This window comes from Eleutherodactylus coqui, chromosome 2 (genome assembly GCF_035609145.1).
Source record: "Eleutherodactylus coqui strain aEleCoq1 chromosome 2, aEleCoq1.hap1, whole genome shotgun sequence".
Taxonomy (NCBI): Eukaryota; Metazoa; Chordata; class Amphibia; order Anura; family Eleutherodactylidae; genus Eleutherodactylus; species Eleutherodactylus coqui.
This window is the reverse complement of record NC_089838.1, coordinates 193,556,591-193,583,532: the sequence shown is the minus strand read 5'-3', so window position 1 is coordinate 193,583,532 and position 26,942 is coordinate 193,556,591. Positions and strand designations below refer to the sequence as shown.

At 39.9% G+C, this 26,942-nt stretch overlaps 1 protein-coding gene across 2 annotated transcripts in view; it reads left to right on the top strand.

Annotated features, from left to right (window-relative positions):
- PLXNA4 (plexin A4) overlaps window positions 1-26,942 on the top strand; it is a 683,798-nt gene that overhangs the window by 345,121 nt on the left and 311,735 nt on the right. For both annotated transcript variants that reach the window (XM_066592134.1, XM_066592133.1), the window contains exon 4: window positions 7,330-7,461. In XM_066592134.1, the coding sequence (XP_066448231.1) occupies window positions 7,330-7,461 (132 nt within the window). The remainder of the gene's footprint in view (window positions 1-7,329; window positions 7,462-26,942) is intronic.

Here is a 26,942-nt window from a genome sequence, read left to right as displayed (position 1 = left end):
AGAGCGTTAGTTGAGGGACGGCTGCCAGGTGCATATGTACCCCACAGTTATTCTGTTCAAAGGCCATGCTAAAAACTATGCGTGGCAGCATGAGCAGTGCAATAAGATCCAAATATCTTTTATTCCTCCATGACAATGAAGAGCAACATTTCAACCATATCTGGTCTTTTTCAAGCTTAACATTAACCCTTTTCAATCCAATTTTGGATTCAGGGTTTCCTAAAAGGCTTTCTCTTTTTACTGTTATACAACAGTGCCATCTGCTGGCTAAAGCCAGTGTGTGTGCTCCAGAGAGGCTCTGACAGCGGAGTGGCTGTCAATAGACGGTAAGAATACCCTGTCGGATGTCTTCTAACATTGGAGCTGTACAAGCTTAAATCAGAATGTAGGAAGATGTCATACAGTGGATTGGAAAGGGTTCAGTGTGAAAATGACCGTATGGTCGAAACGTTGCTGCCATGCATAGTTTCTTTTCCATTGGAGTACATATGTGGAGTCATTACTCGGACTCCAGTGTGGCTATGTATTGATAGTGCCTCGTCATGGACGGCTTTCAGGTTGTGCTGCTGGCAAACTTTCTTCTTCTTCATGCTAAAATCTATGTCTTCTCCAGAGTAAACCTGTAAACTTTAGCTTTGCTGGTGATTCTTTAACCCCGTAAATCTACCATTATGGAACCATATTCTGCACAATATAAGATAATACATTTGTATCCATATTTTCGCCTCAGTTATCTGAAATGGACATAATAATGTTCCATAAAGGAATACCGTTGTAAGTGAATAAATGTATCATCACTCGATGTATGGATACGATTGGAAGAAAGTAATGAATACTTGCACTGAATCCAAGACTGCAAGGGGGGTTAAAGCTTCATGAGTTAATAGTTTTTGTTACCTCTTTTAGAGACATAAAACTGAACAGTTGCACAATAGAGCCCATACTGTTCAATTGTTTCTGAATATGAGAACAGTTTGGACAGAATAATCTTAGCTGACTTTTTGCATAGCAATCTCAGACTAAGGAAGAAAATTGGGCATAATGGTTGGATCAATAGTAAAAGAAAATGGAACTGAAATGAATGAAACAGCATGAATTCATCATCATAATAATAATGTTCTGGCATTAGATTAGAACACAGTTTTGTTTCTTCCAGCTCAATGTTCACCTGCTCTGATACGTATATTGCAAGACAATAGTCATATTATTAAGGAAATTAATATTTTTAAGGAGGTACTAATTAACTTTAGAATGTCATCTACTCACCCCGGGCTACAAGACTGTAGTGAGAGTCCGTGACTAGAGTTCTTACCAAAGTACCGTACTTTGTATGAAGAAATGTCCTGTAATAGTCTGGACAACTTCATGAATTGTTTTGCTGTACTTCCTTGATTATCCCCCCCCACCCCCAAATTGTGGTTTGACAGCAGCTAACCATAATATTCCTTTTCCTCTAGTGCCACATTCACAAGGACTCTGGCAGTTGAGATATGAAGTTGTTTGGTGGGATATTGGATACTCATACTTGAAAGCCACTTCCCTACTGTGAGATAGACATGGTACAATATTCAGAAGCTATACTGTCAATAGCTTTAATAATACTATAATGTAAAGATTCGGACAGCACTAAGAAGGATATGAAAAAAAATGTTTATTTTCATTGACTCAACTCCCGATAAATGCAGAAAAGAAGGCAAAATATCGCTGGAACAATAATCATTCAGTGTAGATGCTTGCAGACACTGACTGATTAAAGATGATAATTCATTTGCATATTCATTCGCTTATCTTCCTGTGAAAGTACAGGAGCGATTCTTGCTGGAATATTGGGTGCTTCTGTGCTCGACAATCATCCCATATAAAAGGGCCCTTACTCTATGCCAGGCTTGCCCAACTTTTGTCCCCAAGACCCCCCAACAGGTCGTGATTTCACAACATCTTATAGAAAGAATGCCTGTGGCAATGTCTGAAGCACTGACAGTAATAACATCATCCATGCAGTATTGTAGAAATCCTGAAAACGTGACCTGTTGGCGGGTCATGAGAACCCTCATTGGGAAACATTACTCTCTGACTTACTTCATGTAAACTCTACTGGGTATTGGGCTGTATTCCCCTATAGCAGGCCGTCTGTTGCTTTTTCCTCCAGTGCTGTAGTGAAGCATTGGAGAGAAACTGATGCCAGAATTGATCCTATAGTTTTCTATAAAGTTTTCTACATAGTTTTCTATATAATTTTCAAACAGTGAAATATCCAGCATTTTTCTTCTCAGCCATGAACATCGGGCTGGCACACAAAAGCACACAAAAGATGCCATCATTTATGTCTGACTCAGGCATTAAACAGCTGAACATCAACCGATGCTTGTGAACCCAGCCTTACCGGGAAGAGGCTGTAATATTTGTCATTATATTATACTCACTCATGTCCCCCAAAGCAGTTTTGAACTGCAGACTGTCTACAATGGCTTTCTTGAATCAATTAATCAATTACTTTGCCACCTTATTTATTTTTATTGTTTATCAGTTAGTTGCACACGTACATTTTTTTTAGATGTCAGCAAACCAGGAATAATATAAATCATTTCCCGAAGGAGAAATCCTCCCCAAGCCTAGCCGTGTATCCATAGGCACTGTGCTAACCACTTCGCTCACGTGCCATCCTGAGCTATTGTCATGACCAAGTTGCTTCTTAAAATCTACCGAGCTTTATAGAATGTGTGAAAATTGCTGATAGTTCTGAAAGTTTAGAGTCTGTACAGGAAATGAACAAACTCTAGAAGGACATCTCCTTAGAAAAGGGATGAAAGGGAAAGGTTGAATGTTTATCCAGACCAGTAAAGCCAAGTGTTATATAAAGACATATAAAGGAGAACTCAGTATGTCAAAGAGCGAGGGGTATTTCTGTTCAACATTTTGAGCATTTTGCAGTACATTGTTGGATACGAAAAGTTGAACTACTCCGGTGTCCTTTTATTCACTCTATCGACTACTTGGCTGACAAGTGGCCCACTTAATAGAACCTGTTTTCTTATTTTACAAATTTCTTTTATTTCCTTCCTTATCTTTTAGATAAAACAGTTAAACAAAAGGGAAAAAAAGGGCCCTTCCTTTTTTTTCTGATAGGGCATTATGAAGCATGAGCGCTGTTTTGTCACAATACCTCCAAATCTGTCTTGAGTGACGCACGATAAAGAGCCTGCTTTGATGCATAAATGCAGAGAAAGGGAATTATTGACATTAAAGCACTGCTATCTGTTTCAATTCTGGAGTTCAATTACGAGAAAATAGATAGACAGAACTGTTAACTTTTTGAATGGCCTTTTCCATCATGACACATTTAATTAACAGGCATATTAACCTTTTACAAAGACTGAAATAGCTATAAAACAGCCATACTACTTAGTCAAGTGATTTCATAGGTGGAAATGCTCATTTATGGAAAGTCTGGAAAGTCTGGTTGCTGCTTTTATTATATACAGTGAATCAGTATGATTCTGTGTCACTTCAACACAATCTGTACAATATTTCTTTATTAGATATTAAAGAAACGTGTTCATTTTGAAGCATATTAATGAACGTTATATAAGAAATACAAAGTCACTCTAATTAAAAAAAACAAAAAACAACTAAAAAATAGTTGTGACATCTGTTTTCCACCACAAGCTGCTAAGGTGTTTAACAGAAAAGTATAGGGCAAGATGTAGCATTTTCGTTAGTGCTGTGCTCATGTAGGCTGCTCCAATGGACCGGTAACACACATGCTAGACTACCAGTCCATAGACCTCTTCACTGTGAATGTGTTGGGGAGGAGGAACAAATGACTTGGGTTTCCCATGTGAGCCTTTGTGTGGATGCCAACAGTGGGACTCCCAGTGGCCTATCATTTATCACCTATACCATACAGTATTCTAATGCCAGTTTCAATTAGGAGGACTATACAAAACTTTATTTAGCATGTCATGAATCATAAATTCAAATCATATTGTGTCCCGATGACGTATGAACTCACAGTTTAACACAGTGGTTACCCTTCCGGATAACAAAAAGTTTATAAAAGTTTTTCTGGATTCACCTTTCATATATAGACCTCAGTCTTACGTATAAACTCAGTTGGCCACTTCTAAGTATATTTCTTAGAGAATATGCTGCTACTTCTAAATTGGTTTTAGGAACTATCCCCTTTACTTCCAGCTTTGTACCTATCAGATAAAGGAAACCTTTATCCTAAACTTCAGAAGGAATGATTGTCTATTGTCCAGCAGATACTGTATTGGGATCAGTCACAGTACAAAGCTGTGACTGGCAGCAGTGAAGCGGTTTTCGGGTTAAAGACCCAAGTCAGGTTGACTAGTGGCAACTTGAGAACACAAAGCTAGACGCAGAGCAGATGTTCTCTCAATAGGCATCGTACATTCTGTTCTGCTTTGATAAAGCTTTCAGTGTTTCTCACCTGCTTACATAGCTGGTAGTTTTCATGTATTTTACACTACAGATTGCATTTCACATTTCTGTTTCTGCATATTTATTGCAGCAAGTTATGAGGCACATATTATTTATTGGTCATGTTTGGCTTCAAGTAACAAGGAGATCCTTTTCATTTTTCGTATAGTTAGTATTACAACTTTTACATTCCAGTGTTCCCAAATGGGATCATTACTTTTCAATTTTTTATAAGCCTAAATTTTTACACTTTTGTTAAAAAAATGTGCCACTTTTTGTGAAAAAAATTTGGCCTGTATATATGTTAATGGGAATGCAACTGTTTTACATCTTCCTGAAAGAAGGATAAATATATCCTTTAGCTGCAGCTTTGTCCATTCCCATTGGGGAGGGGTGAAAGGGACTTGTTAGTTGTTTAGCGCTAACTTATTCCGAAGCGCTTTCAGGTAATTTTTTTTATTTATTACCCCCCCTACCAAGCTGGGTGCTCATTTTACCAACCTCGGAAGGATGAGTTAACCTTGAGCCAGCTACTTAAACCATGTGGGGATTGAACCAGCAACCTTCAGGTCATGAGTGAGAGCTAATGACTGGATACTGCTGCCTTAACACTCTTTCTTTTTTGAATCAAGTTACTGCTGTATGATTGTGAGTCTCAGAACATGTACCAGTTTACTTATTATTTGGCCTTGGTGATTGCTGCCTCCTGCAAGCAGCATGAGGGCAAAAGAGACATCTCTGAGAGATGGAAAGACATTAAAGGGGTTTTCCAAGGAATTTTTGTTGTTGACTTATCCTCAGGATAAATCATCAATAGAGGATCAGGTGGGATCCACTACTTGGAATCCCAATCGATCAGCTGTTACAGCATCTACAGCCACCAGGGTACGGAGTGGAAGCAGATCACCCTAACCCCTGTGTGGAGACTGATGGCACTAATTACTGTTGCAGCTCTCATTGATTTTAATGGGTGCTGTGCCTGCTATTTCCAGTGCTGGCCACTACACAGGGGTTGGAGCAATCTTCTTCCACTTTATACCCACTGCGTACCCCAGCTGATCAACTATTAATGGCCTATCCTAAGGACCAGTCATCAATAAAATCTGCCTGGAAAAACACTTTAAGGCAGAGATAGAGAAAAAGTAGCTGAATCTGAATTATACATGGGTGAAACAAATGCAAAAAACATGATATGAGAAATAGAAAGAAAGAAGATAGACAGACCTGAGATAAAAAGAAAGAAAGAAAAAAAGAAAGACATGATAAAAAGAAGGAAGATAGATAGACATGAGATAGATAGATAGATAGATAGACATAAGATAAAGCACATTTACATGGAGCGAGGATCACAAGAATATCGCTAAAAGGTGATAATTTTAGAGATAATCGTTGCGTCTAAATGTGCGCCCATCGTGCACTGCTAGCTAATCGTTAAATTCAGTGCAACCTAAAAATCGTTGTTCAGCCTTATCAGTAGTTCTCCACGGGGAGTGCTGATAGCATTGTTTCCCCGTGGAGAACAAAGGATCTGAGTGCAGATAAGAGCCCTCCGGTTATTAATTAGTTTCAGCTAAGGCTTCATTTGCACACTTAATTGTTCATAAGTAGATGAGTAGCTACTTAATAATTTATGCAAAATGATCGTTTAAAGCTGTCACTCAAACTGTCGTTTAAGCGATCTTTCAGCGATCATCGGGCCGTGGAAATAGGCCTATACATTTTTGTTTTTACTTAATAAATTTAAATATTTTCTTGGGATAGGATTATCATCCATAACAGAACAGACAAGCCACTTTTTCTTATGCCTAGATCTGTCTTTGTATTCTGACCACAAGAATGTCAAGGGTCATTTCTATGTGTAACCTGCTGTCAATCAATCAGTTTTACCTGCTAAGATCTATTTGTTTGACTTTTAGTTTTTGCTCTTTATTAGCTGATCAGGGACTATGAGACTTTTTTGACAAGTCAAGCTTTTAAAAGTGCTGACAACTTATTTGGCTTCAACATTAAGAAGTGAGTGACCTCTGTAACTCCAAGAAGTCAATATGAATATGACTTTCATTATACAGTATAAGTATAGCTAATCTGCACTCAATGCAGTGAAAATGCAGTACCTATTACATATTCTAAAAGTGTTATCAAGTTTAATTTATGCACCTACTATGAAATATTGTCAGTGAATAAGTACTGTGGGAAGAAGGAGCATTAGTGTCACCTCTCAGCAGTCTTGGAGAGTCTCCTGGAACATAAAGGAATAGGTGTACACAATGCTGATCGAAGTAATAAAGGGTTAACCATGTACGGTGATTTAGAAGCATTATATTACACTGATTGGGGAGCAGGTATTCTCTAATTTGATATTCAACAAAAAATATCTATAATACATTGTATCCTCCTATTGTTAATGGTTCTAATTTAGTGTCAGGTATTATTACAATATTTATCATTTTCTGTCTATGAATGTATTATTAACTTATTACTGTTATTTACTTATCCCTTGTTTCTCTAAGAGTCCTATTACGCTCTCTGTGATATATATTTATTAGAGATGAGATAGCACGCTCGGTAAAGGCAGAAACTCGAGCAAGCATCTCTCTTCTCAAGTAACTGCATACTCGTCTGAGCTAATGCGTGGGGGGGGGGGCGGCGGGGGCGTGGAGCAGGGTGGAGAGAGAGATCTCTCTCACTCCCCCCCCCCAACTACCACCCACCGCCCCCCCCTTTGCTCGGACGAGTATGCAGTTACTCGAGAAGAGTGATGCTCGCTCGAGTTTCTGCCTTTACCGAGCGTGCTATCTCATCTCTAATATTTATATATTTTTTGTTATCACTGTTATTTATATGTAATTTTAGAGTTCTAACCACATCTATCTCTTTTTGTTTCAGATTCGGGTTGATGGCCCCATCAGTGGAGCTGTGCAATATGAAACCATTCAAGTGGTGGACTCTGGCCCTATTTTAAGGGATATGGCCTTTACAAAGAATGAGGAGCAGCTCTTTGTCATGTCAGAGAAGCAGGTAGGTTCTTTTATATGTACTTCAGTGGAAATTATTTTTTATTAAACATGGCTTGGAAGAAAAACAGTCTAAAAAACCCATGTTCACATGCCGCTAGGGCACTTTTACACGGAAGGATTACTGGTCAAAAAAATCATTGGATAGTGCAAATTTGAATGCTAATTGTTTAGTGCAAGCATGGGTAATAGAGATGAGCGAGCGTACTTGGTAAGGACAGATACTCGAGCGAGTATCGTCCTTACCAAGTACCTGCCTGCTCACCCGCAAAGATTCGGGTGTCGGCGGAGAGGGCGGGGAGTGGCAAGGGAGAGCGGGGGGGGGGAAACGGGGGGGAGGGGATATCTCTATCTCTCTTACCCCCGCTCCCTCCTGCTCACTCCCGCAACACAGCGCTCACCCCTGCCGGCACCCGAATCTTTGCGGGGGAGTAGGCAGGTACTCGGTAAGGACGTTACTCGCTCAAATATCTGTCCTTACAGAGTACGCTCGCTCATCTCTAACGGCCAATGATTGAACGATGAATGAGAATTCGTTCATTGTTTGTTCATTTTATGCAGCAATCATTCGCTCTTTCACACGTTGTTGCATGTTAACAGCGATCCTTTAGTTGTTCGTATTCACTGCTACAGTGAATGTGAACGAATGAACAATATGTGAACGCAATTGTGAACCATTTTTTTCCCTTTATAAACAGGCTGCACAAGCGAATGAGGGAACTCTATGATCATGAAGGATTTATGGCTTCGTGTAAGAGAAGCCTTAGGGAATTTAGAGTTAATATAAGGGGTGCTGTGTTCACGATCTACATCTCTTGGCCAGAATAAAGAATGATAACAAAGAATATTTGTATTATACAGACAATCCATTGATATAAATGGACACTATGTGATGCTTCATTTCTCCTGTGGCGGCATTGCATGGCAATTGAACTCTTACCAGCAGGTTGACCCATAGATTACCACAGATCACGACTGGTGGCCCCAGCAGGGGACACTTTATGATTTTCTCATTGACCCTTATGGTTAAAGGACAACCTTTTATTGTAAGGTGTAACCAATGCCATCTTTACCATGGTTTTAGAATCCTTTGCAGACATTCTAACGATGACCTGTGTGATTCATGTTTCCTTCATATGTCTTTTGTAGTTAAATTGTCCTCTGCCAAATGCCTGTGGTTAAACAAAACACAACACCATGTGCTCCGAGAAGTATGAAGCTGGCACATCTCCAGTCATGCCTTCTGTACCAGGACAGAAACACATGGTTTTATTCCCATCATCTGCTTAAAACTACAAATAAACATGACAGCTGATCTCTGTGCACCAAAAGAGTTGCCCTTGATAGAAGTTGATGGGTAGGACATCTATGACCTACCAGTACAGGCAGGTTCAACTGCAGTTTAGAGAAGCTGATTAGGGAATACTGTGGACACTATCACTAATGAGATTTTGAGAGCATATGTTCAGTAGGCTATTTCCTCGTGCACAATGCAGTCTGGCTCTCCTGCGAGAACAACAACTCTTCAGGCATTGCCATGGTTACTGCATGAAGTCTGGTGAAAGGAACGATGAGGTGTTAGGAATGGGAAGGACACAGTGGTGTGAACAGTAGGGAAATGTAGCAGAATATGTTGCATCCAAAGAAGTTTTAAAATTAATGAGGACCTCAGAGAGGAATAATTGCTGTTCTGTATTCTGGCTTATGTTTCATTTTCTCTTGATAATTAATAATGAAGGGACCTTTTCTACCTGTGATATACAAAGTGCGCTGATGGCTTACTGTGAGCTTGTTCCACACATGATCAAGGAAAAATGTTGTTAGTGATTTGCAAACAGCACTGAACATTGTAAAAACAAATTTATCATTTCTAATGGTTTCATTCAGATTTGGAGTCTTGCTGTTTTCTGTTTAGTGTCATTGAAGGTAAAGAATTACACATTTCTTCTAGAGGCATGCTGTTAAAGCTCACAATTAGGCTATTCTTCCTGGAAATGGAAAACCGGTCAGGTGACTTTCTACTCTGTTAGGTGTAAAAATTAGATTCCAAAACCGACATTTGACAATTTGTTAATTGGATGGAGTGTTCCTTGTTAAAGAAGTGAATATGTTATCCATTTTAGAAGATAATTGTGAATATATAGAAGCTGATTTTATGCAAATTGCAAAGCCATATCCATATTTCAGTTCCATGCAATGTATAAAATGCTGTTACTGAATTGGAAAGAAATGCTTGGTAACTCACTGAAATGTTGATGGCGCTGATTTATGAAATCTGGTTTTCCAGATCTTGGTATTTATAATGAATGTGTATGATTTGCCATTTTTGGTCCAACATTTTCTACAGATCACATAGATTTCTAACAAGTAAAACTCATTGTTTATGATATAAAGAATTGCAGTAAGTCCTAAAAATGTTGGTTACTTGCAACCATCACTGGGGTAAGCTTAGGAGTTAAGCTGCTGATTTCTGCCATGGGTATGCCTTAATGTTTGATACAGATCCGCACACAAATTAAGCCCTGGTCAATGGGGAATCAACATTAAGAAGTGTCATGTCACTTTGTCTTACTCAAATGAAGGGGCACTTTACTGGAGTACAATCCACATCAAATCCCCACAAATTTCCAATGTATGAATTTATTCTTACAGACTTAGGAATAGTGTTATAAACAGCTAAGCACTGATATGTTTCCCCAGACCAGACCCCTCAATTATATTGCAAACCGTATATGCATATTGCAAATGTTATCACTATTTATATTACCTCTTTAAACTTACCAAACAAAATCCACTATAAAAAGACCAACATTATCAATAAGAACATTATATAAGGGCTAAATAATATTGCCACACCATGATCACATATCGCCACCATACTGAATAAAAACCACTATGCCAAGACTAAAATTACCAATAGAAGAAAATTATATAAGAGCTAAATAATACCACAGCACCATGATCACATATGACCAGCACAAAGTGACTAATGCCATCATATTGTTATTCAATTTAGACCACTCCAAAATCAATATTGCCATTAACAGTATATGAGGACTAAATATTACCACACCATGCAAAACAGTATACTTCACAGAGACCAATATTACCACTATACTATGATTATATATCAATAGATACCAGCTTTACACAGGTGCTCTGCAAACTGTATAAGTGTTTACAGTACAGTTATCTGCAGTGATCATAACTGATGTCCTTCCTGACTGGTGTCATACATTTTCCATTTTATTCTCCATACAACACAGACCACCATGGTGAGTTCTCTCAATCACAACTTCTTTCTGAAGAATGACACAAAGACTTATTTAGCTTCTCAGTTTTTCATGAACCTGCCTTTGTTTTCCACACCTCCACACAATCTCTCCATAATAATACCTGTGTAGCATGGTTCCCACTAGAGATGAGCGAGTATACTCGCTAAAGGCAATTGCTCGAGCGAGCATTGCCTTTAGCGAGTCTCTCCCCCACTCGAGACTGCAGGTTCGGGTGCCGGCGCGGGGAAGCGGTGAGTAGAAGCTGTCAGCAGGCGGGAGCAGGGGGAAGAGAGGGAGAGAGAGATCTCCCCTCCGTTCCACCCCGCTCTCCCCCGCAGCTCCGTGCCCGCTGCCGGCACCCGAACCTGCAGTCTCGAGCGGGGGAGATACTCGCTAAAGGCAATGCTCGCTCGAGCAATTGCCTTTAGCGAGTATACTCACTCATCTATAGTTCCCACACAGTAATAATATCCTTATTTTTGTGCTCACTGTAGTCCAAACTCAGTAAATTATAATGCCCCTTATGCTTTCACTCAGTCATAATGCCCCCTCATGCCCCACTGCTCAGTAACAATGCCCCCTTTATTAGTAAAATATAAAGCAGCCTATTCACATCTCTTGTGCTCTTCCTTTTGCTACAGTCCGCACCACTCCAGTACTCCCACTCACTTCTGGATAGTGCAGTCATACCATGTGATTGTTGTTGCCAATCCCAAGCCTCAGGGTTGATTTGGCAGAGGCCAGTGATTGGATACAGTGGCTGTATTCTTAGATCTCACATAATCATGCTACAAGGAAGGGAGTGGTGCAGAGCAAAATGGTGAGGGGGAGCTAAAGAGGGGAGTATAGGCTGTATTTTACTCCCTGATCGCATTTGAAAATTAAATTCAAAGGGGCTCCATCCAGTCTGGGCTTCTCTTCCCCTCTGGGCCTCTGTGTCAGTTGAACTGGCTGCACAGACAATATGTTCATCTAGTGGGTGCACCCTCAATTGTATAATGTCTGGCCAAAAAAAATATTGTCACAGAGTCTATTAGGCCAGTCAGAGGTACCAAGGCTAGCCCTGATTCTAATTTGTAGAGGGACATGAAGCTCTTCATGTGAACCCATGTATGATTTCTGATTATTTAAAGAGGCCAATTGTGTGGTGACCACTTCATGTCTTGTCCTTCTGCCGAAACTGAGAGGTCATTAGGTGTCTGTTATAATTGCAAGACATGAAAGCAAGGACTGTATAGTAGACACCTTGAATCTAGTGCTCCTCTGGGACTTTTACCATTGATGAGCTAACCTTAGGATAGGTCATTAATAGTGGATTAGCAGGGGTCTTCCTCTTGGGATCTCCACTGATCAGCTGATTATCCAACCTGCTGTCAGTGCAGCAGGCCAAATATTGCCATTGGTGGTCAGGGTCATATGTGTAATAGCTTTGCTCCCATTGATTTCAAAGGAACTGAAGCCATCTATTACACTTCCGTCATTGACCACCGATGACGATGTCCAACCTGCTGCAATAATAGTGGAGAGGATGATCAGCTGGTTGGTGAGATTCCTGAGCAGCAGACTCCTGCTGATCAACTATTAATGACCTAATAGGTCATCAATAGTAAAAGTCCTGGAATACCACTATTAAGGTTAACCTGTGATAATACATTTCGTACAGAAATATGGTTCCTATGTACTAATTTGATGCTTTACAGTACAGTATTTCTGTTGTTCAAGTAGCAGAGAACCTACGAGTATATCTTTGTATCGTTTTTCCCATTTTTAGAGTTTTCATGTTGAACTTAAATTGTATTGTCAGGAAACAAATTTCTAACCACACAGTGAGAATTGTCATTTCTATTCTTCCCCTGTTATGTTATGGGTTCATGTCGTAGATAAGTGCCCAAGATAAGCAGGCATTTCCCCGACAGAATCCTAGAAACTAATCAGCTTTGACATTGTTTGTTCTGCCCTCAGGATCAGTTGATGTTCCAGATAGTCTTATAAAGTAAAAATAAAAAATATAGAACTATGTTGAGGAAATATGCAGTTAAACATCGGGGAAGAACAACAATTTAAAGTCTCACGCAGTCTTTAATATTTTACTTTAATCATTAATATCGCAATACAAAAATGTCCAGCTATAATAGGGATATAGGTGTAAGCTATAGGCAGTCAAACTCTATAGAAGAAGAGCTTTCATACAGTATGTACAGTATAATATTATGTATTGTGGTGTGATTTCAGTCCAGCCAGTTGGAAAGTAGTGAAGCGAATGTCTATCATCATATCATCATTTGCTTGTTTTTTTCAGTTGCTTTCAATGTTTCTGTTTATTTTTAATAACCTGGAATGGAGCTGCAATGCTCTTTTGTGCTATCTAGATTGGGTACAGCTGCGGAAGGCATCATTATGTCATCAAAATCTGACTGGTGAATTAATTTACTTAATTTGTTTTTCTTTTTTTGACATTGGGAGTCCCTGGTGAATGGATGTTCTCTATTGGTGTTCTGCATATGATATGATATCTACATATATGTGTATAGCATCATTAAATGGGGGGTGTCATAAGAGTAGTACAATGGCTCCGCGGTTAGCACTGTTGCCTAGAAGTGTAGTAGTCCTGGGCTCAAATCCAACCAAGGGAAACCTCTTCATGGATCTGTTTGCATTTTCTCATCTTTGCAAGGGTTTTCTCCCACACCTAAAAAAGCAACGAAACATTCTAATAGGCAAGGGCCCAATGTAAGTAATGACAATCTGTGTATAGCGCTGCAGAATAAGTGTACACTATAGAAGTAAATAAAAATAATAAATAGACAACCTTTTTCAAAATGCGGTCCTCATGGAAAACTGCTGCTTTCCTTGGATCCTATTCCCAGCAAATATCTGTACTGTGGCCAGCTAAGAATTTCCCCTTCGGCAAACACTGCGAAATATAATATAGTATTACATGATGGCCACTCAGTTGGGCAATCCTTGTAATACAAGGACAGCTTAAAGTCCACCTGCACGGATCTCCATCCAAGTGATAGAGGGGAATATTGAACAATCTACCCCTAATAGGGCATATGAACAGAGGATATCTTCTTGGGACAACACCTTTAGAATATTTACAGGTATGGGTCATCTATATGTGCGAACTGAAAAAAAAACCTGATCACTCAAGGTTAACATCTAGTTCCACTTTTTTCCAGATACTTAAAGGGATGATTTGTCCAAAACTAATGTTTTCCTCATATTTCATTAAGTTGTATATCACAGAAACGTCTGTCTCTATAATCTATTAACTTATTTATTTAGTATAATATTCAGGAAAATAGTGACAGGATACGCTATCTTCATGCCAGAGGCAATGTTTTCAAAATGCCTCTTTGAAGTTTAGCATGATAGACAATCATTTCACTTATGACTATTTTCTCTGATTCGCCTAGTAATATATGTTTGACTCTTCTAAGCATGTATATTATATTTAAGCACATAACATCCTTATATGTATTTTGGCAAGCCAAGGTTACTTGCCTCCTGGATCGCCAACCTCTCCATTGAATATGGGCACCTCAAGTGTACAAACACTACAGAGACAGGAACTTCTTTAAATCTGACGCCCTCCAGCATTTATTTTATGTTACACTACAGCAAACGTACACAGTACACAGTGTACAGGGTTCCCAATCCACAGGGTCTCTGTCACTAACCCTGTACGGGGCGTCTAGAGGGCGTCCTCCTTTATTAGACAGGTGACGGGCCCAGACTGGTCTGCGCCAGACCTCAGGCTCCCAGTCCTGATGGCTAATCCTGCAGCCTCTCTGGCTAGCAGCCAGCTTTCTCCCCCTGAATGTGGCAAGAATTGATCCTTTTATATCACCACAGGTGTTGTCTCTCTCTCTGCAGATACCAGAATGCCAGTCTATCACCCTCTGCAGGTCACTCTGTACACTGCACTCCTACAGTTTGTATGTTTGGCTCTTCTAACATACATCCTTATATGTATGTATGTTTGAGTCATTTTCTTTTTTTTTTTATAAACTGTGCCCCCTCCCATTGGTGCCCACAGAGAACGATAACCCTACTTTCCTTCTGGGGCAGAGATGGTACTGACTACACCTTCTCATGTGATGCTGTGCAGAGGCATCAGGATAGGTAGCATAGAACATAGGAAGAGAAAACAGGAGAAAATGTAAAATTCATGATGTTTTCTGATCAGAAGAAAATAGGCTGAACTGCAGGGAATGAGTACAATGTACATAAAAGTCCAAAGTTTCATAGACAATCAGGTTGCGATGTTATGATGAAAAGCTGGGTTTCCACTGGATGTCTTATTTAAAATGGCCAGTGGCCACTTATTATTCATTTCTCTTGCAACCAGGTCTTCTAATGTAAGAGATGTTAATATCTGCAACACTTTTCTGTTGCACCATTGCAAATAAATCTTTCGTGTCCATTGCTGTATAAATAATTTCTTGTATGATCGCTGATTAAACTCCATGACAGAGTCAGGAAGAGGGTTGGTGAGATAGATTTCTGCTTGGGGTACCAATGAGCAAGGATGCTTCATTTATCAATTAAGAAAAAAAATCTTCTTACATTGCCATGTCTTTAATGGCTTGCAATTTTTTTGCCATTGGAAAACACTGAAGTTGTGGGGCAAGTCCCAGTAATCTCCGAATATTACCATGATGCATAATCATGAATGCATAGCCGAAGCCTTATTCTTAACACTAATCATTTAGGATGGGGATAATAACTGCTTGAATCCAGTTAGAGATTTGCACTGCAGGTCCCTTATCAAAGTAATTGAGGATACATTGGACAATATTGCCTCAATAAAAAGGCAATTCACACAGTGAATGTGTGTATGTAGCAAATAATGTCTTCGGTTGTTATAAAATCAGTTGTAGAGACAATTTATTATCACTAATCTAGGCCTGAGAAAAGTTTAATATTTGTCATACTTCTCTTGGGCAGTGCTAAGCGAAACAAACCAGTCAATACTAGTTTTGAATCAAACTTTGCTAAAAGTTTGGTTCACAGTGAAATCAGGAGGAAAAAGAGGAGCAGGAGGAAGTTCTGTAGCTTAGCGGAAAGCACTGTTACCTTGCAGCGCTGGGGATCCTGGGTTCAAATCTGACTAAGGGCAACATGTGCATGGAGTTTGTATGTTGTTCCTGTGTTTGTTTGGGTTTCCTCCCATGCTCCAAAAACAAGCTAATAGGTGAATATATATTATGAGCCCCACTGGGGATGTAAAATATCAAGTGATGTAAAGCACTATGTAATACACATGTGCTATACTAATAAAGTTGATTATTATGAAAGACATTTATTATTATGAAAGACAGGGACATACAAATTCCATGCAGATGTTGTTACATTTGAACCTAGGAAACCAGCGGTGCAAGGCAACAATGTTAACCGCTGAGCCACAGAAAAATGGGAACCACCACTACTGTTTGGCTGGGTAATTATTTTAGGGGTAATGGTAAAATTCCAGTTTGGCTAAAATTAATTCGAACTGAATTAAAAGTTTTTCAAGATTTGCTCTCTTCAATTATGCAATGAGAAATAGAGTCAACCGAAAGAACAGCATGAACAAATATAGGTATATAACACTTAAAGGGGGTTTCCAGGGCAAATACTTTTAGTGACCTATCCTCAGGATAGGTCATCAATAGTTTATTGGCTTGGGTCTGTCATTTGGGACCCCAACTGATCAGCTGAGTGGTCACAAGCTATCAGCGTTGCAAATATTCAGAGGCAAGGGCGAAGCTGAGAATAGATCATCAATAGTTGATCGGCTCGGGTTTGTCGCTCGGGACCCCCACTGATCAGCTGAGCGATATACAGAGAGGTAAGAGCGGAAGCAGCAGAAGTCTCTGTGCCGATCTCTGTGTTGTGCCAGCGCTTGTAACTGCAGGCATTGCTTACAGTTGCAAACATCGGCCACTACACAGAGGTCAACGCGGAGACTTCCACTGCTTCCTCTCCAATGTCTGTGTATTTGTGGCACTGACCGCATGCGCCCACTCAGCTGATTGGTCGGGCCCTAAGCGACGGACCCCAGCTGATCAACTATTGATGACCTATCCTGAGAATAGGTCATCCATAGTATTCGCCCTGGAAAACCCCTTTAATATAACAGGTATATAACATTTATAATTATATACAGGTATATAACATTTATCTGAGCTCGGTTTATTGGTTCAGCAGATGTGCACCTAGATGGTAAAATGTGAGAGTGTCTTTGTTCACTGATATGTACTTAACAAAGGATATGAGAACAGAGGTATTTTATTAGTGTATTTCTTCTGTAATCTTAATCATCTATTTAGTTATTTCTCACTGGTTCTAAGCCTCTAACATGTTCCACATCGCTGTGCAGATTGTCATCATTCACATCAGTCCCTGTCTCCAGTGGAGCTCATCGATTTTCTTTATTTCACACATATTATGAGCATTTTCATGGAGTAATTAACCGATCAGTATATTTTGTAATGGGGGAAAAAACTGGAGTATCTGGATAAAAGATGCTAAGATCAAACTATATGCAAACGTTACCCTAGATATAAACCACAGAACTTCTTGCCACAAGGCCATAGTGCTAAACTTGACTTCTCATACAATAGTTCTAAAAGATAGAAGGCCATTAAAATATGTTCCTAGTAAAAAATCTATATTCAAAGATGGATGCAGAAGTGTAGGATGGATTGCTCGAGGACTACTGAGGCAAAGCATATGTGCATACTGTCTTCAGTAGCATAAACACAACCAAAGTTCAAATAAATAATATAAAACTCTTACATTCCACATAATATAACTATTAACAACAACTGAACAGTAGATTTAACTAACATTTATGTCTAAACATAAACAACATCTCTACCAGTGTGATCGAACAGATTTAGTCATTTGACTCTATGGTTCCATGGAGTGTCTGAGCTTGTACACACCTGCCAATACACATCAATACTGCTTATTTAGGAAAGGTCTACAGATTGTTACTTATGTCGCCAAGAAGTGTGTCTAACCTAATTCTGCACTGGTTTGGTAATATATCATGTAATACAATCTTTACTTTTGTGGTCAAGTAGATTTTCTTTTGTGCCTCCTGTATTTTTTCATACTGAAATTAACAGTCACGTCTTTGCTGTAAAATATAGATGGTTGACCTTGACATTGTAGTATGTTTGCGACTTTATAGACACCACAACTACTTAGCACCAATTTGACTTTATCACCAGTCTCCATATTTCTTTTTTTCTGGCAGACAATTATCTCCTCACACATTTTAGAATGAGATAATCCCAATTCTCAGCAGAAAATTCCCCTCTTCACCTTTTTTATTTGCCCACAGAGAGCCATCATAAGGGGCCCTGCAAATTGATTTATCATATTGAATGGTCATGGTGTGGTAAGATGTGCCTGATTAATCTTGTAGAGGCAAAATCTAATAATTAAGTTGCAGCGTTTCCATCCCATTCAGAGAAATATGCTAATGCGTATTGATTTCAGGCAGGGCTTTTCATTTTATTAGCACACCGAGAGTTGAGGATATGGAATTTTAATTGATGGGAAAGCTTCTTTATGAGATGGCTAAGACAATGGGTATGTGTAAATGCAGACACAAATGAAGTCACTTTTGGGATAGCCTGCTACTTATAATACTATTACTATGTCTACTGAATAAATATGGGTTGTTAATTGGCAATTCTGTCATTTATTTCATCAACTGTTAAACTGTTCACATTTATCTACAATACAAAAGTCTACATAGAAGACTCTTCTGTCAAGTATATAGAAGCATTGAAGGGCTATTCCAATTACACAAAATTGCTGTTAAATGAATGCTAATCAAAAGTTATTAAAATTTTTGTAGTGTGGTTTAGCTGTGGATTTTGTGTCTGTAGCCCTACAAACCATCACCTTCTGCATTGCAGAAGTGTTTATTTACAGCTCGCCCCGGATACAACCTGTAGCTACAGGTTGGGCATGCTCAGTTGGAATGACTCGAGATGGTGTTTTGTGATATTCAGCTCTTGAGACCAGATTGCTGACCAATAGCAGGGCAATACTGCTATTGGTCAGCACAGGAAGGAAGTACAGAGCAGGGAATTGTGGTAAATGTAGTTTTAAGCTGCATGTCATCATGAATGTGTCAGCCATCTTGTAAAATAGTAATATGGAGAAACATCAGAAATAGGGAAAAAAACAGAAAGTAACGGCTGTATGATTTATACCCATAACCAGCTGTACTTAAACATAGCAGAAACGTCTTTCATATCTGGAATTTTTGAAAATTCGCTTTCCAACCGGAATACCACTTCAGGGTCTGTGAAGTAGCTAAGGGCATTTGAGTCTGAGTTTCACCTAATATCCTAAAATAATTTACTAGGAAAGAAAAGCACTTGATGAACTCCCCTGATCTCCACTACCCTAGTTTCAGTTTATTACAGATGGTGGTGATTCTCATTTTTAGAGATGAACATGAGGACACTGAAAATATACTACAAATGTAAAAGGAGAAGTTACAAATTCCCTGTTTTCAACAAAATTAAACTAGAGAACAAAAAATGTAGGTAGGAGTATTTTCACATGAGCCTTCAGTTTTCCATTTTTATGTTCTGTCCTAAGAGCAAAAAAACTTAAACAAAATGCATCCTGAAAAATTCCCATAGATTTCAGTGCATGATTTTTCTTCTCACCTTGCTTCAGTCCACCCCCCTTCTTCTTGGTTTCTGCTGTTTTGATAAAAAAAATGATACTGAACTGCAGGGAGAGATGAGCGTGCATACTCGCTAAGGGCAATTGCTCGGGCGAGCATTGCCCTTAGCGAGTACCTGCCCGCTCGAGAGAAAAGGTTCGGCTGCCGGCGTGGGTGACAGGTGAGTTGCAGCAGTGAGCAGCGGGAGCGGGGGGGGGGGAGGGAGAGAGAGATCTCCCCTCCGTTCCTCCCCCTCTCCCCCACCGCTCCCTGCCCGCCGCCAGCAGCCAAACCTTTTCTCTTGAGCAGGCAGGTACTCGCTAAGGGCAATGCTCACTCGAGCAATTGCCCTTAGCGAGTATGCTCGCTCATCACTAACTGCAGGGCTTTTTTCGATCCAAAATAGTGGATATTGAGCGAAATGAAACTTTTTTTTTTACTTTGCTGTCAATGAGGTATGGACACAAATGACAACTTTTCTGTTTGCATCTGTTTAAGGTCTGTCTTTTTTTTTATTGATACAAAAGTGTGCAATAGGGCAGATACTCCTGGTGGTGTTTTGAACTTGGAGAAAGATTTAGCCTTATTAGAAAAATGGTAAAAACAATGAAAACTACAGTTCAATGTAAAATAATGCACTTGAAGAGAAAGAATTCTCAGACTAAATACTGTATTGGCTATTATGTGTTAACCAGGACTTCAAAGAAAAGGATTAGGTGTTCTGATATCTGACAGCCTCAAAATCATTCCATAGTGCAGTCAGGCAGCACATAGAGCTTGTAGGATGCTCGGCTGCATAGCTAGAGGTATAACCAGTAGGAAGAAGGAGATTGTGATCCCGCTATGTAGAACTCTGGTAAGACCATATCTGGAATACTGTGTTCCGTTCTGGAGACCTTATCTACAGAAAGACATTGATAAAATACATTGAGTCCAAAGATGGGCTACAATAATAATGGAAGGTCTCAAGAACAAAACTCATCAGGAAAGACTTTGAAAACTTAATTGGTAAATTGGGACATGATCGAAACCTTTAAATATTTTAAAGGTATAAATAAAGTTCAGGAAGGAAGTGTTTTTTTTAAGAAGTTAAACACTAGCACAAGCGAAGACTGTCTGAAATTAGTTGTGGGGAAGATCCGAGGCAACCTCAGGAAATGTTTTGTTACTGAAAGAATAATGGATTTTCGGAACAAACTTCCAGCAGACATGGTTGGAAAATCAGCAATAAATGAATTTACGTAGGCCTGCCATAAGCATAGATCTATCCTAAGAGAAAAATGAAAAGGAAATAATATAAAGGCAGACTAGATGGACCACGTGGTATTTTTATGCTGTCAATTTTATATGTTTCTATGCCACCTCTATGCCATACAGCAGTCTTGTGAGCAACAGTCAGCAAGTTCCAACACAGTATGTATCCTAAAGGTAGAATGCCCTTCTATCTCAGGAGCTATCCACATTGTCTTATGTTGCCTCCGTTTTACTACAGAATTTAGAAGTGTGTCCTGGCCTAACCGCAGGTCTTGCTGATGTATGATGCTCAGACTTCAGTTCAGGAGACCTGCAGTCAGGCCTTGACAAACTTCCAAATTCTGTATGTAAAAGGGAGGCAACATTAGACAGTGTGGTCAGACCCCAAGTCAGAACCAGTATAATAGAGAGGTTTTTCTGTTCATATTGAAACAAACTGATAGTGGGGTTTTACTACTCAGATTTCAAGCAGTCAAATGTTATTCACCTGGAGGTGAATATAAATGCTTTTTTTAAATAGAGTCCTACAACTACTCTCAGCTAGGAAGTGACAAATAAGTGGGCATCCAGATTGGTGTACACCGCTCTATTAGCAAATAGGGCAGCAGCCAAAAAGGCAAGCACAATTCTGGGATGTATTAAGAGAAGCATAGAGTCTAGATCACGTGAGGTCATTATCCCCCTCTACTCTTCCTTAGTCAGACCTCATCTGGAATACTGTGTCCAGTTCTGGGCACCCCAGGTTTTAAAAGGACATCAACAAACTGGAGCAAGTTCAGAAAAGAGCTCCCAGGATGGTGATTAGTCTGCAAACCATGTCCTATGAGGAACGGTTAAAGGTTTTGGGAATGTTTAGCTTGCAAAAAAGGAGAGGAGACTTAATAGCGGTCTACAAATATCTGAAGGGCTGTCACAGTGCAGAGGGATCAGCCCTATTCTCATTTGGACAAGGAAAGATTAGAAGCAATGGGATGAAACTACAAGGGAGGAGACACAAATTAGATATCAGAAAAAACTTTCTGACAGTGAGGTTGATCAATGAGTGGAACAGGTTACCACGGGAGGTGGTGGGTTCTCCTTCAATGGAAGTCTTCAAACAAAGGCTGGACAAACATCTGTCTGGGATGATTTAGTGAATCCTGCATTGAGCAGGGGGTTGGCCCGATGACCCTGGAAGTCCCTTCCAACTCTACCATTCTATGATTCTATGATAATAAGCAGCTTCTTTACATAACAGTTTGCCAAAATATGTTTGGAGTTGTAGCTTTACAGAGTTGGACATAACTTTGGTTTCCAGAGATAGTAACTATAGAGAACTAGATCCTTAAAGGGGTTGTCTCGCGGCAAACCTCAAAATTTTACCTTACCCCATTCCCCCTGTCACCCCCCTGGCATAAAATAGCAAAGTAAAGCGGTTTTTAAACTGCTTGCTACTTACTGATCCAATGAAATAAGGACTTTAAAAAATCTTCTCCCTAAGATGGCCGCCAGCCTTTCCCAGGGATGCACTGCGGTTTTCTCCCATGGTGCACCATGGGCTCTGTGCGTTCCATTGCCGATTCCAGCCTCCTGATTGGCTGGAATCGGCACACGTGACGGGGCGGAGCTACACGATGACGCGTAGAAGGGGGCGGGGCCAGAACGCCCCTTGTGCCTGGACCGAGCAGAAGGGGAGAAGACCGCACAGCGCAAGCGCGTCTAAAAAAGCAAGAAGACAGCGAAATTAGACGGAGCCATGGAGACGGGGACGCTAGCAACGGAGCAGGTAAGTGAATAACTTCTGTATGGCTCATATTTAATGCACGATGTATATTACAAAGTGCATTAATATGGCCATACAGAAGTGTATACCCCCACTTGCTGCCGCGAGACAACCCCTTTAAGTACTGTGGACAGGATATGTCAGTGAACATTCATGTAAAACCTGCTAATAGCTGTACAGGCGCAGGTGCACTGAACATTTTCTTATTACAGAATTTCACTGTCTGTTTGGTAGTGCACAGAGTGGGACTCATCAGTAATGCTATTCATTAGAAGCAACCATGCCATCTGGACACACTTTTCATAGATTGTAAGTTCTTTGAGCAATGTTACCTCTCCTCATATTAGTGCACTGTTTGCTTATATCAAGGCTCCATGCTTTATGAACATTTGATAACTGAATACATACGACTGCAGGAAAACTAACCAGCATTGTGTTTTGAAGTCCCTGCCACCACAAGCATGGATGCTAAACTCAGTCCTTTCATTGATCGTTAATTTAACCCCGTAAATGTTTGAGTTACAAGAAACCCAATGCCATGTGTAGGATTTTTTTTCATTGATTTTCAGTTAACATTATGTAATGTGAAAGAACCACAAAATTAAAAGATTTTTTTTTTTTTTTGCTTTGAAAAAAGAAGCCAAATGCCCTGGGGGATATATCATTGGCTGCTCCCGCACGCTATTGTTGCATCAACACAATACCATGCGTGCTTCTTACAGGTTATACGGAGAAGCAATGCTTTATTCTTTTGTTACGCACGGTCGTGTACCATATTCAGAAAAAAATGGCAGTAATGGAAGGAACAATTCACTGTGTTGTCTATTTAAATGTACTTTCAGGAAGGTGATTCATGCGTGTATACATAGGGAGAAAGTAATAAGTGAATCAGGAAACACATTACAGAAGTGGCATTATTAGGACAATCAGTGGCGCTCCAGACTATAAGGCACAGGTTGCGCTATTTCTGGCTTTGTTCTATTCTCTTACCTTTTACCTGGGGAAAACAGCAGCAGCTTCTATTGAAGATAATTGTTTCAAAATAAGGATGTGATGAGCAGAGCTCTGCTACATACAGCGATGAGATTATTGCTGCATGAAGATTGCCGCATTACGCATTACAGAGCACTGCTTAGTGCTTTGTCTATGGTGACTGTTATTTGTGTGCATTTGCAATATAAATGTGCAGATTATTTTATATTAGAGCAGTTTGTGTGTCGTTATACAATAATGTGGTCAAGCTATTATGGCTAAAAGAGGTATTACCTTTCAAAAGCATGACAAATACTGATTGTTGGTATAGGAATAACATAATACAACAGGAGGTACATTAAACGCTTTGCTGTTGGGGGTCTGGACCCACTTTGCTTACCAGATATTCTGTTTTTCTAACTAGTCATTTTTTTTATTATACTGTAACAGCATTTGCATAAAAATAGAATATGTTTCAAATAACTGACGTTTTAGATCTGCACTACGTGATAACTTGCTGGCCGTTGCAACAGAGGTGAGACCATTTCTACCCCAGTAGGGACTCTGACACATGAAAGTTTGACATAAAGGCTGGTTTACGTTGTGCCATTCAATTTCGATAATCACTCACTGAATGAAGGTGGAGGGCACCAGATTTTTTACATCCACCTGCCTCCAATCACTTGTCATTCAACTGTTGGCCGTGTTTACACTGAAGGTTATCGTTTAGTTTGGCATGTTTCAATAGTTTCCTAAATGATAATCACACCATGTTAAAGGGCCCTTAGGGCTCATTCACACAGGCTGTGTGATTTTCAGGCCTCCTGCATTGCGGCTGAAAATCACAATAATGATTGAAAGTCACGACCAAGTCATGGCTAAATCTCATGTTTTCTCACCCATTCAGACAGAATTCCATCGGCCAGGGGGGGAGAGTTTAGTAATGCTATACTCTTTCCCCCTTGTTCCCTCTCCCTTTGCCGGCTGATTGTGGCAATTGAAGCTCCCATAGAAGCCCATGGGAGCTGCCGGCAAAGACAGGGAGGAGCTGCTGCTAAAGTCTCTCCCTCCCTCTTTCCTTGCTGGCAGCTCCCATAGGTTTTTATGGGAGCTGACGGCTGATCACGGCAAAAAGATAGGGCAAGACCTATATTTTCCGGCCGCGTGTAAAAGTGACCGGCCAGAAGCTGCAGCATCTATGACATCTTTTCCAGACGGACAATTTTGCGCACCAGACAGTCGCCCATCTGAACTAACGCATCGGATTCCAATGCTTCAGATTGCCACGAGTTTTGGCTGACATTTTATCGCAGTAAAACGTTCGTGTGAATTAGGCCTTAGTGTGTATCTGGACATACTGAGCACACCCTTTCTGAACACTTATGTTGGCTTTTACGTATACTTTTGAACCATACGCTGCACTTAAAGCTTTTTTAGCTTGGCATTTCCTTTTGTACCTATCTTTCCTTTTAAAACCTTTAGTCAAAATCTCAAATCATCTACAATAAAGTTCAATTTACATAAATGCATTTAGTCCTAATCTAATTTACAAACATGCGGACACAATTGGTTGCTTGACTTGGTTAAAAGCAAAACGTGAAATCCATACAGTATCTGCCTTGTGCGTTTCAGTGACCGCACTGTAACTTCGAGATATGTTAGAATGCAGTTCCAGATATTGTGTTTTAATTGCTCAAAAAGGTGAAGTGGGTCATCATAATCGATTCTCTTGTAACAGTTCTTGTTTTTATCCCAATGGCTTGTTTTGTACGGAGAGGTTGCATTTTATCAGAGTCAGGAAGTGGTGAGCTTTGCAAGTTAGCTTTAGTTATCTAAGTCACAAAGTGAATGAGAGCGAGATAAATACTGTCACCATTGATGTTCTGTCAAATGCTGTTCCATTCAAACTTAATTCTTTTGCAGATATGTGGCCTATCAACTAGCGCTGTAGTGCCTCTCTTATCACGTCTGTTGGCTGAATAAGAATCAGTCTAATGCAATCTACTTTACAGTGTATTTTTCATTTAGCTATATTAGCGAGTATGCCAAATGCACTAATAACAGAAACAATGCTAAATTCCATGTTCACATAGTCAGGGGTAATTATGAGCCAGATAATGAAATATATTCTTTATTTATAATCTGTTTTTATTTACTGATTGTAGATTTTTATTCTACTTTCTGTTCATGACTATGGCGGTAACCGTTATTGCTCATTTGTAGCTCTACATATCATTAATCATTCAGTATGATAAACATTTAGACCTATTTTATTTTACCAACTTTGCTGTTGCTACTTGTTGAGGTTTGACATTCCAGATTTTAGCTACTCTTGCCTTAAAGGGGTTGTCCCACGAAAGTTGGGGTAAGCACTTCTGTATGGCCATATTAATGCACTTTGTAATGTACATTGTGCATTAATTATGAGCCATACAGAAGTTATTCACTTACCTGTTCCGTTGCTGGCGTCCCCGTCTCCATGGTGCCGTCTAATTTTCAGCGTCTAATCGCCCGATTAGACGCGCTTGCGCAGTCCGGTCTTCTTTCTTCTGAATGGGGCCGCTCGTGCCGGAGAGCGGCTCCACATAGCTCCGCCCCGTCACGTGTGCCGATTCCAGCCAATCAGGAGGCTGGAATCGGCAATGGACCGCACAGAAGACCTGCGGTCCACCGAGGGTGAAGATCCCGGCGGCCATCTTCGCAAGGTAAGTAAGAAGTCACCGGAGCGCGGGGATTCGGGTAAGTACTATCCGGTTTTTTTTTTTTACCCCTGCATCGGGTTTGTCTCGCGCCGAACGGGGGGGCTATTGAAAAAAAAACAAAAACGTTTTGGCGCGGGACAACCCCTTTAAACAACCAGTACATGTATGGAACCACTCTGCATTGACCTGAATATGTTTAGTTTGCCGATAATTATTGCAGGAGACCTCCCATTCCTTTTATTAGTCTAGATCCATGACTTTAAAATAGTTATCTGGGACTTTGATGTTGATGACCTTTCTTTGAGATAATTCATCAATATCGGATTGATGAAGGTCCGACTTCTGGATTTTCTACTGATCAGCAGTTTGAAGGGAAGAAAAGAGACATGACAGCATTCAGGGTGCAAAATGTGAAAGTCTTTATCCCTCTACAGACACAATAGCAACATTTTGACTAGAGGGTCTTTGTGAAGCATACACATATATAAATGTGTTTCATATACATAGTCACCCAAGAAAGAATTAGTCATAAAGGCCCCTCCCAAGAGTAAATCCAACACACTTAAATTATCTTTGATCAGTCTTTATCACAGCGTGCAAATACACATCTTTTAGAGTCAAGGCATTTTAACTGCACAGCCACGGGAATACAGTCATCAAATCCCATAAGATGACATTTGTAAAGCATCATATTTGTACATCGAACCATTGCACCTTCATATATCCGAGTTCGAAAAACAGATTTGTCTGAGCAATGAAAGGGATATTACAAGCATACATAAAACCATCACTCCCCGAATGGTAATGCACCTTTATATATAAATCCGCCAATCA